This window comes from Carlito syrichta, unplaced genomic scaffold, assembly GCF_000164805.1.
Source record: "Carlito syrichta isolate Samal-C Ts95f unplaced genomic scaffold, Tarsius_syrichta-2.0.1 Scaffold92604, whole genome shotgun sequence".
NCBI classification, from domain to species: domain Eukaryota; kingdom Metazoa; phylum Chordata; class Mammalia; order Primates; family Tarsiidae; genus Carlito; species Carlito syrichta.
Window position 1 is genome coordinate 149,071 of NW_007036700.1, and position 9,978 is coordinate 159,048.

General features: G+C 54.9%; 2 protein-coding genes across 8 annotated transcripts; one reads left to right on the forward strand and one right to left on the reverse strand.

Annotated features, from left to right (window-relative positions):
- Window positions 1–1,869: 1,869 nt before the first annotated feature.
- On the forward strand, window positions 1,870–3,902 carry CUTA (cutA divalent cation tolerance homolog). 5 transcript variants are annotated; one of them, XM_021713406.1, is made up of 6 exons: window positions 1,870–2,283; window positions 2,462–2,670; window positions 3,150–3,209; window positions 3,311–3,356; window positions 3,485–3,534; window positions 3,673–3,902. In XM_021713406.1, exons 2-6 carry the CDS (start codon window positions 2,489–2,491, stop codon window positions 3,797–3,799), a joined length of 465 nt encoding a protein of 154 aa, XP_021569081.1. In that variant the 5' UTR covers window positions 1,870–2,283; window positions 2,462–2,488; the 3' UTR covers window positions 3,800–3,902. The 5 variants fall into 5 exon arrangements, with proteins under 5 accessions (XP_021569081.1, XP_008058316.1, XP_008058309.1 ...); XM_008060125.1 differs by having other exon boundaries at window positions 1,871–2,070; XM_008060118.1 differs by having other exon boundaries at window positions 2,037–2,197.
- A 98-nt stretch (window positions 3,903–4,000) lies between these two features.
- On the reverse strand, window positions 4,001–9,978 carry PHF1 (PHD finger protein 1). Of its 3 annotated transcripts, none has more exons than XM_008060143.2 (15): window positions 9,780–9,978; window positions 8,893–9,067; window positions 8,730–8,811; window positions 8,527–8,622; window positions 7,703–7,803; window positions 7,444–7,592; window positions 7,181–7,276; window positions 6,934–7,002; window positions 6,678–6,801; window positions 6,502–6,569; window positions 5,618–5,722; window positions 5,304–5,493; window positions 5,119–5,213; window positions 4,785–4,865; window positions 4,001–4,635 (listed from the first exon to the last, which is right to left on the reverse strand). In XM_008060143.2, exons 2-15 carry the CDS (start codon window positions 9,049–9,051, stop codon window positions 4,341–4,343), a joined length of 1,710 nt encoding a protein of 569 aa, XP_008058334.1. In that variant the 5' UTR covers window positions 9,052–9,067; window positions 9,780–9,978; the 3' UTR covers window positions 4,001–4,340. The 3 variants fall into 3 exon arrangements, with proteins under 3 accessions (XP_008058334.1, XP_021569065.1, XP_008058339.1); XM_021713390.1 differs by having other exon boundaries at window positions 9,330–9,972; XM_008060148.2 differs by lacking the exon at window positions 5,119–5,213 and having other exon boundaries at window positions 5,304–5,482.

Genomic DNA, 9,978 nt, shown 5'->3' on the forward strand with positions numbered 1-9,978 from the left:
GAGGAGGTGGAGGAGGAGGAGGAGGAGAGAGGAGGAGAGAGGAGCAGAGAGAAGCAGAGAGGAGGAGAGAGGAGGAGGAGGAGGAGAATAAGAGCCAACGGCAGCAGCGGCAGCCGAGAGAGAGGGGGGCGGGGGAGAGAGCGAAAGCGAAGAGAGCAGGAGGAGGAGGAGGAGGGGGAGAGACTCTGCAGCCCCCACCCCTACTCAGGGAGGCCCAGAAAGAGAGGGAGAGAGAGAGAGAGACCCCTGACTCAAAAACACACCAGAGAGTGAGCGATCCTAAAGATGCAGACCCCAGACCCTGAGGCAGAGAGACCCCGACCCACAGAGAAAGATACCTCACCGCCCCAGCCCCAAAATCTAGAGGAAAAGAGATCCCTGATCGCAGAAAGAAAGAAAGAAAAAGACCCTAGATCCCCCGGGAGAGGAGTCAAAGATCAAAATCTGAGAATGCAGGCTCAAGAAAGGTTCTCCTAAGCCACAGAAACCTTAGACTCCATACCCTGAGATGGTGATGGACCTGAGACCTAGACCCAAAGAAAAAGATGAGGCCCGGATTCAGAGTCCCAGGCCTAGAGTCATCTTGGCGAACTCAGACCCAGAGACCCGAAAGACCCCAGACTCAGGTCTCAGAGAAAAGTGGCTGCAGACTTAGAGACTAATAACTCAGATACAGAGAAACTCCAGATTCAAGGGGAGACAGAGACAGCTGCTCCAGAGATGTAGAACTCAGAGACCCAAAACTCATAAAGACTTAACGACCTCAGAGACTGCGACAATGGACCCTGAAACAAACACCCAAAACAAAAAACATAAAAGGAAACTCAGTCTTGAGAAAAGATCTCAACACAAATATAGAGATTCTGCTCAGAGGCAAACTCCAAACCCCAAAACAGAGGTCTCAGGGAGATTTCCCCCAACCCAGGAGAGGTGAATCAGAGAACCCAGCAGGCTGGGAAACGCTCTGACATCCCTACTCCCAAAACAGTGACCCCAGACCTTGAAGAGAGGAAGGATACTGGGTAGGGGCAGTGGCAGGGGCCTTTTCCTCTGCTGCCTTCCCCCACCTCTCTCGCCTCTCATTGGCCCCTCTCTCCATTTTTGGGTCACAGGATGTGCTTGGGCCCCAGGGAGGTTATGTAGGGCAGGTCCAGGCTCTTTGGGGGGATGGGTTAAGGAAAGGAGACCCAAGGCTGAGGTGGACCAATCCCGGGGAGTGGAATAGGCAGGGAAGAGGGAGCGAAAGCACCATCACTACTGTCCCCAACCTGCAACCCTGTCTCCTTTCCAGTGATTCAACAGTCTGTCTCAAGCTTTGGGTTTTCAATTAAGAGGGCTGAGGCACCCTCAGCCCCATTTTCACCATCCTCTATCCCATTGACTGGGTCTCGCTCTGTCCTTCAGAGACGCATCTTTCTGCACATAGCCATTGTTTTGCCATGCCGGTGCCTACCTAATCACTCTCCCCTACCCAGGGACAGCTGGCTTCTCATCATCTTTGAGCACTCCCAACCCAGGAATATCTCAGTCCTAGCAAGGCCGGGGGCGCTCTCTTCAACCCTCAGGTGCGACCTCCTCAGACCCTCCCACTCAAGGCCTTTGAAACAGTGTAAGGGATGTTACTGGGCACATTCTGGGACTTAAGGATGATTCCCCACTCCCCAGGCTGACGCATCGAGTCTGCAGGGTCTCCGGCCCCCGTTTCAGAGCAACAACTCTCTCGTCACGTGGCCTGCGGGGCTGGCCTGCGATTGGCCACTTGGCGTCACTCCCTGAGGTACCGCCGCTCGAGAGGGCCGGCCTTCTCACGTGACAGTGGAACGCCGCAGCGACTCTTCTCCGCCGGCTAAGTGGCCCTTTCGGCTTTACACGGAAACGGGCGTGCTGTTTCCGCGCACGTCTGCAGATCCGGCTTTCAATTGGTCGAGCCTCTCTTCGCTCCTCCTTCACTAAGGGGCGGAGCAAACCGAGCCACGTGAGGACCAGGATTGGCTGGCTCTGGAGCATTGGGTGGCTCTGCTTCTACTGTCACGTGGTGCGTGGTGTTTCTTATCACGTGGCTACCCCCAGGTAAGAAGAGGCCGCTCTTCTGGGGTTTGGGGTGCTTTCTCCGTGTGACCTTTCATATCACCTCTTCTCTACCAGTATGGGCTGCATGAGTGGGGGGCGGGCTCCCGCAATCCTGCTCGGCGGAGGGGTGAGTTACCCGCCCCGCCCCTTCCGGTCCTGAAAGCCTCGACCACTACCGGCACCCTAAATCCCTGAGGTTGGCCCCCCTGAGGTGTCAGTGAAAATCGAGACTTTGCCTTTTCGAAGTTTCTCTCCCAGCTTCAGGGTCATTTTCCTTCGGAGTGCAGAAGAGGGAGGGCAGAGTCTGAGTGTGTATCCAAGTGAAGACCTCCCGGGTGCACTTTCCTGGGGGTATTTGCGGGGAGAGACCGAATTCGCCCCCTGCTCTCAGGCGGTTCTGCTTCTGTCATTGCTTTGGATGCCGGCGCTGCTGCCTGTGGCCTCCCGCCTTCTGTTGGTACCCCGAACCCTGCTGTCCATGGCTTCTGGAAGCCCTCCGACCCAGCCCTCGCCGGCCTCGGGCTCCGGCTACGTGCCAGGCTCAGTCTCCGCAGCTTTTGTCACTTGCCCCAATGAGAAGGTCGCCAAGGAGATCGCCAGGTGGGGACCTCGGTGTGGCGCGAGGATAATCATGAAGGGAGAGTTGGGGGTGGGGCCGAGTGCCACCGTCTGCTTTCTCCAGCTTTGGAAGCCTGTCTCTGGGCTGCCAGTGAGAAAATCAGGGTTGGCAGGGCGCGGTGGCTCATGCTTGTAATCCTAGCACTTTGGGAGGCGGAGGCGAAAGGGTTGCCTGAGTCCAGGGGTTCAAGACCAGTGTGGGCAACTTGGCAAAACCTCGTCTCTACAATAAGTAAAGAAAAGTTAGCTGGGCATGCGGTGCACGCCTGTGGTTCCATCAACTTGGAAGGCTGAGGCGAAAGGATCGCCTGACCAGATTGAGGCTGCGGTGCTGTGAGCCTGCCACTGCACTCCAGCCTGGGCAACAGAGTGAGACTCCGACTCCAAAAGAAAGAAGAAAAAGATAAAAGTGAAAATCAGGGCCACGGGGCACTCTAAATGGGACTGTCTCTTCGCCTTAGGGCTGTGGTGGAGAAGCGCCTAGCAGCCTGTGTGAACCTCATCCCTCAGATTACATCCATGTGAGTCATAGGAATTGGGGGGTTAACCTAACTCTAGGGGCTGGCTGGGAGCCTTTTTCCTGAGGGAAAATCTTTGCTTTCCCCGACTCCAACCTTTTCAGCTATGAGTGGAAAGGAAAGATCGAGGAAGACAGTGAGGTCCTGATGGTGAGAAACACTCCCCCCATCCAACAAAACTTCCCCAGTGCTCTGACCCCTTTGACCCTTATTCCTCATCTGAGATCCTGAAATCAGCTCCACCCCTTGATTCAACTATGTTTATCTTTGCCCCTTAGATGATTAAAACCCAAAGTTCCTTGGTCCCAGCTTTAACAGATTTTGTTCGGTGAGAATTTTGAGACGAATAAGGGTGAGGGTATGTGCTGTGGGGTGACTTGCTGGCAGTTTAGGCCTTGTGTCTGAGCGGGAGGGCTCCTTTGGGTAAATATTTTAGTAACCCCCCACCCCTTAACTTATTTTGCAGGTCTGTGCACCCTTACGAAGTGGCTGAGGTGATTGCATTACCTGTGGAGCAGGGAAATTCCCCGTACTTGCATTGGGTGCGCCAGGTCACAGAGTCAGTTTCTGACTCCAGCACAGTCCTGCCGTGACAAGCCCTGTTCTTGCCATCATCCCCTCAGATAATTTAGTGCCCTCTGACTTCCAGGTGATGGTGACTGGACCCTCAATAAATCCTACCTTTGGTTCTTTCTGCCTTTTGCCTTTGTCATGTATGCAAATTTGGTTGGAGAAGATAAGTGCTGCTCATCCCTGTATTCTCTCCATCTTTCATAATGACTCAGAGCTGCCAGATTTAATTATTTCTCTTTATTTCAATCATACAGAGTCTGGGATCCCTTCCCTCCCCCCTCAGTCTCTGCCCCCAGGGGTTAAATAATTTTAAAAAATATTTTAAAAGTTGTAACAAAATAACATCAAAGGAAATGGGAAGAAGGATGGGGTGGTCAGGAATCATGAAGGAAGGCAGAGAAGAGAGAGCCTCTTCCACACCACCCCCCACTTGGATTCCAGCCTGGGTAGTAGGGAGAACTACTCCCTATCTCCAGGTACATCCCAGCTGTAGGTGAGGTCAGAGGTCAGGGTACGAAAGTGCCGGTGTGTGTGAATGGGGAGGCAGCAGAGGCAGGCTGTTCAGAAGATGCCCCCTCCTCCCCACTCAACCAGGTACTGCACAGAGCCATCAGGCCGTACTCTCCGAGCAAGGACCCGGACAGGGTCCCCTCGGGACAGGTAGCCAACCCCACCTCGGACTCCTCCCCCAGTCCCAGGAGACAAACTACGACACAGGGGAGAAGAGGGTGCTGAGCGTCTAGGAAGACCTGGGGATGGGGCTGGGGCTGGGACTGAGGAAGACGAGGCAGTCATCGAGTAGGGGGCACTTTTAGGGATGTCTGTGGGGAAACCAATGTGAAGTTCCAGGGGTGACCTAGGGAGAGAAGGCAACTTTGAGTCCAGACAGATGCACACGAAGACTGACCAGAAATGGGGGCCACTTGTGGATGAGAGAGAAATGGTTAAAGATTAAGGAGCTTGAAAACAAAGAGGGATATCACTGGTAATGGGATGGACTCTCACCTGTCTGGGGGTTCACCATCCCCAGAGGTCCCTGCGGTGCTGGCAGAAGGGTGGAAGGAAGCGAACATCCGGATGGGGCTGCTGGAGTTGGGGAAGGGGAAAGTCAGGACTTGAAAGAAGGGAACAGGACTATCTCCCTCTGGGAAGTGTAAAGCTCAAACACTATCCCCAGGAGATCCCAATCCCCCAAATACCAGGTACCAGACATTGGTTGTAGAAGTCTTTCTAGGACAAGAAATAGGTACCCAAAGGGAAGGGGAAAAGAACTCTGAGAAAGTCCAGAAGATGTAAATAATTTGGAGCATATATGGTTGGGGAGCACAGGAGCACTGACCTGGGCAGGCAGCGGGCATCTGTGGGCCGGAAGTTGTAGCCGCTGCTGCCCTGGTAACTCTGGTTAGGGCTGGGAGGTGGTGGAGACACTGAGGCCTAGAAGAAGGGGCAAAGGACTTAAGAGATAATCCTTGTTCCCTTCCCACACCCACCATTTGCTCCCTGGGGTTCCCCCTGCCCCTGTACCTGCAGTGCCCTCTGCAGACGAGCCCGCTCCCTCTGCTCCCGGGGCTCGGGCTGATTGCGCACTGCTGAGGGTGGCCCCAGCTCCTCCACTTTCCCCTTCTGCCTCCTCCTCAGGGGCTCTGGCTCCGGCCTCCGGCGCTTCCCCAGGGGACGTGAGACCCCTCCCCCAGGGCCCTGCCCTGAAGGGAAGCTGTAAGAGGCCTCCTTATCCCCCCAGCCCCCTCCCGGATACCCCAAAGACCTCCCCATCTCTATACATACACCACCCAGACTAATACCCTGAGAATTTCCCCCATTCCCCCTGGACCAGTGACCTGGTGGGGGCTCCATCTCCAGTAGGGGGCTCCACTGGGGGAGGGGTCCGAGCATGGAGACCAAACAAGCATTTCCTCTTCTTAATCTCCCTCCCTGAAATGAAACTAGGGCAAGGAAGAAAATTATAAGGGTCAGTGCTGTAAAAAAGGTTCTCCCTTATGCCATTCCCCATTCCTTTTTTTTTTGAGTTGGTTGTTTCATTTTGTTGCCCAAATTCAGTGCAGCGGCATGCTCACGGCCACTGCAGCCTCAACCTGCTAGACACAGGTGATCCTTCCGCCTCAGCCTTCCAAGTGGCTGGAACTACAGGCGCACACTACCACGCCTGGCTAATTTTTATGATGTAGAGAAGAGGTTTCGCCAAGTTGCCCAGGCTGGTCTCAAACCCCTGAGCTCAGGCAGTCCTCTCGCCATCACCTCCCAAAGTGCTGGAATTACAAGCTTAAGCCACTGTGCCCAGCATTACCCAATCCTTTTCAGCGATGGTCCTCCAGGTGGATTGCAGTCCCTCCCCGCCTGTCTTTTTTTTTTTTGAGTTGGAGTCTCATTCTGTCACCCAGACTGGAGTGCAGTGGCCGCTCCCGGCCACCGCAGTCTCAACCCGCTGGGCTCCGGCAATCTTTCCGCCTCAGCCTTCCAAGTAGCTGGAACTACAGGCATGCGCTACCACGCCCAGCTAATTTTTGATTTATTGTAGAGATGAGGTTGCCCAAGTTGCCCAGGCAGGTCTCGAACCCGCGGGCTCAGGCAATTCACTCACCTCAGCCTCCCAAAGGCGCAGGATTACAGGCTGAGCCACCAAGCCCAGCTCCCTCCCCTCCTGTCTTTCAAATCTTCATCTCTTTCTGAGCCTCCCTTTTGCCTCCCCCTCTCTCCAACTCACCGGTCCTTGTGGCTGTTGAGAGCTGAGAGGAGCTTGGAAGAACGTTCTCCCTTGGGAGTGTCTGAAAGCTGGGAGAGAGGAAGGAAAATAGGGTCAAGGGAGCAGTGACTTCCTCTTTCTCTTTCCTCTATATCTCATCATCCCACTCTAACCCCCAAAGTTCCACTACCCCTTACCTCCCCCAGAAGCAAACTGTCCCAATTCTCAGAAGTAAAGGGGAGGATCTCGCGGTCAAAATCAAAGTATTTCTTCTTACAGCAAACGCTGAGGTGATAGAGGACAAGATGGGCCACATCCACCCTGAGAAACATCAAATTGTCAAGGCCACAGAAGCATTACAAAAGCCAGAGTCCGGAGGTGGGAGATTGGGGCCTGTATGGTAAAATTCTAGGGGTGCTGAGTTACACTGAGGTTGTGCCCATTCCAGCTCACCAGCGAAGCTGTAGCCTCCGGACCTTCTCAGGGCCCCCCCGACACACACAGCATTCAAACTCATAGAACCTAGATATGAACAAGAGGGAAAGAACATACTGTATACAGGACTCATAAGCAAGGATGGATGATCAGGTGAGAAAATGCAGAGGCTGGGGAGACTGGAGTGGAGAAGATGTGGGGGAACTGAGGGAGACACAAAGCAAGAGGGCATCCTTGGCTCCTGGAGAGCTAGTCCTAATCTCACCTGTCCCCATAGAGGAGGGGCTTGCTTAGACATTGGGTGCAGGCCTCATGGAACCACTGCAGGCAGCTCCGGCACTGTAGCATTTTCAGATTCCACCTGAGGGGGAATATAGGATTAGTGGCCTCCAGACACAACCTTCCCCAAAACTGCCCCAAACCCTGCTCATCACCAACCTCCCATTTCCCCACGCTGTTCTTTCTCCTCATTCCCTGGAATCTATCACCACATCACTCATTCTGTAACCCTCCCCCAACTCTACTCACTCCCCAGGGCCACCACAGTAACAGTAGCTCTGCTGTCGGTTGCTCAGATGTCCAGCGTCCCAGTCCAGCCCCTTCAGTCCATATGGCAGAGAAAGCTTCATACCCAGCATGGCCCGGGCATAAGGGCCCTTCTTCAGTGCACCTCCCCTCTGCAGAGATAGAACAGGTAGGAGGCCACAGTGGGACATGGAGAGGAAAGGCTTGAAAGAGGCTGTAGATAGGAGGTTTCCACAGGAAGGGTTAACAGAGGTGCCTTTACCTTGGTGGCGATTGCAAAGACACACTGGCGGCAGACCCAGGAAGTGCCCTCTCCCTCTCCAGGGGCTGGGGCCCTTGGAACATGGCAGTCCTGATGATAAGCTGGTAAATGATAATGTTGATAGAAGACCACTTACTGTATTGCATACTTGAGTGTGCTTGGTATTCGGGTAGGAATAGTCTTTTTTTTTTTGAGTTGGAGTCTCACTCTGTTGCCCAGACTGGAGTGCAGTGGCCGCTCCCGGCCACCGCAGCCTCAACCTGCTGGGTTCCGGTGATCCTTCTGCCTCAGCCTTCCAAGTAGCTGGAACTACAGGCATGTGCTACCACGCCTGGCTTATTTTTTGATTTTTTTGTAGAGATGAGGTCTCGCCAAGTTGCCCAGGCGGGTCTCGAACGCGCGGGCTCAGGCAATCCACTCACCTCAGCCTACCAAAGGCGCGGGATTACAGACTGAGCCACTGAGCCCTGGCTAGGAATAGTCATCTAATCCTTGACCATGGTGGGGTGGGTGCATTATCTTTATTTTACAAGTCAGGGAACTAAGGCTCCTAGAAGTTTAGGGGCTTGCCCAAGGTCATATGGTTAGAAAAGGGTGTACTGGAACCACCCTCTGCCTGTAAAGCTTATACCACCCCTTTCCATGGCTGCCCCTCTCTGTGCTGGAAGGGAATGAAGTTATAGGGCTAAAGAGACTGGCCACAGCAGTAATCTGGGAACTGAGATCAAGACAGGTAACACAGGGACCAGTGCTGGAGGGAAGGGCCGGAGACAGCCTGGATGGTCCAGGACAAACTGTACTATTCAGGTGTTCTGCCCTCTCACCGTGGCGACACTTCTCACAGCTGACCAGCCGATTCCCAGGGACCACAGTCTCAGAGCGACAGACACAACAGAGGAGTTCCTCCCCAGGAAGGGCAGCTGTGAGAGAACTTCGTGTAAGGGGTGTGCCCTTAAGCCCTCTTCTGCCCCCCCAAGCCAGGTTTGTTTTCCGCAGGTTGTACAATCTTGGGTCTCTATAGTCTCACCAGGGCTAATGTCCTTCCATAGAACCAGAAACTGGGAATCATCCTCAAACTGGACCAGACACACCTCCCGAGCACTGTCCACCTGTAATGTGTGAGCACAGAAGATGAAATGGGAATTAGAATTAGATAGGGGAATGGGAAGGTCAGAGGTAGAAGGTCTTACCTTCTTGATGGTGCCCAAGTATAGCAGCCCATCAGTCCATCTGGCCAGCACATCTTGACCCTCCCAAAGTCGAGGCCTGGGGCCAGAGGTGGGAGCAGGAGAAGCTGGGTCCCAAAGTGAGGATGCACCAGAGCGGCTCAGCCGGGGGGGCTGCGCCATTGCATCCTGGGGGGGCCTAGCCAGAAAAGAGATGGGGAGGAGAAGGTTCCCATTTCCTTTGCCTATTTCTCTGCCAAGAATCAAGCATTTGCTCCCCAGTCTCCAAATCCCTGAGGCATCTGGTTAGGAAACCACAGGGCACCCCTGCCCAGCTTCTTGACTCCAGCGCTTCCAATTCTAGTGACTGGCTCTCCACTCCCTAACCATGTTCCCCTCCCCCAAACCTAGTTCTCTAGTTTCCCAGCTTCCAGAGGTCTCCTGGGATAGCTCCTGCTGGCCTTTAGATGTTAGGAGAAATGATGGTTGCAGAAGCAAAGGTTACCACTCAGTTTCACCTTCCCCTGTTGTTTAGAGGTATCATAATTGGGGTGCTCTGTTGCCCGGAGATGTGTTTGGGGAGCTTTTCTGGAGATGTTTTCCAGAGTGGAAACAGCTGGTTCCCCTGGCCTGTGTGTCTCGTTAAGAACAATTACCCTGATGCCAGGTTATGTCAGGTTATCCTCAAATTCGGGGCTCCAAGCCCCCAGGTTAGAGAACTTCCCTGAGTGCCCCGGGAGGGGGGCGTGTCCCAATCCCTGTCTGTACTCCCCACGACTGCAAGTCCGAGAAGGGACTTGAGTCGGCCCAGCCCGGACCCGAGGCCAGGGCGGCGAGGTTCTCCCGCCCGCGCCCTGCGCGCCGACCCCCGGCTCCCTGCCCCCCACCGGCGCCTCCTGCCGCCTCCTTACCGGTGACAGCTGGGGCCGCCGGGAGCCGGGCAGGGGCAGACGTAGGAGACCTAGGCTAGCCCCCCAAGCGGGGAGGGCACGTCCGGGCGTCGGGGGGCGTGCAGGCGGAGGCCGGGGGGTCCCCAGGCCCAGCCCCTCCGTCCCGGCGGCTCTGGGGCGTATGACGCAGCAGCCAAAGCAGCGGCAGCGGCAGGAGGAG

Coding starts and splice junctions, on each gene's coding strand:
- CUTA (XM_008060118.1), top strand. CDS start 2,147: ATGGGCTGCATGAGTGGGGGGCGGGCTCCCGCAATCCTGCTCGGCGGA. Junction 2,198..2,461: donor CAATCCTGCTCGGCGGAGGG/GTGAGTTACCCG, acceptor CCCTGCTCTCAG/GCGGTTCTGCTTCTGTCATT. Junction 3,210..3,310: donor ATCCCTCAGATTACATCCAT/GTGAGTCATAGG, acceptor CAACCTTTTCAG/CTATGAGTGGAAAGGAAAGA.
- PHF1 (XM_008060143.2), bottom strand. CDS start 9,051: ATGGCGCAGCCCCCCCGGCTGAGCCGCTCTGGTGCATCCTCACTTTGG. Junction 7,277..7,443: donor TACTGTGGTGGCCCTGGGGA/GTGAGTAGAGTT, acceptor ATTCCCCCTCAG/GTGGAATCTGAAAATGCTAC. Junction 5,494..5,617: donor GGAGATGGAGCCCCCACCAG/GTCACTGGTCCA, acceptor GGCCTCTTACAG/CTTCCCTTCAGGGCAGGGCC.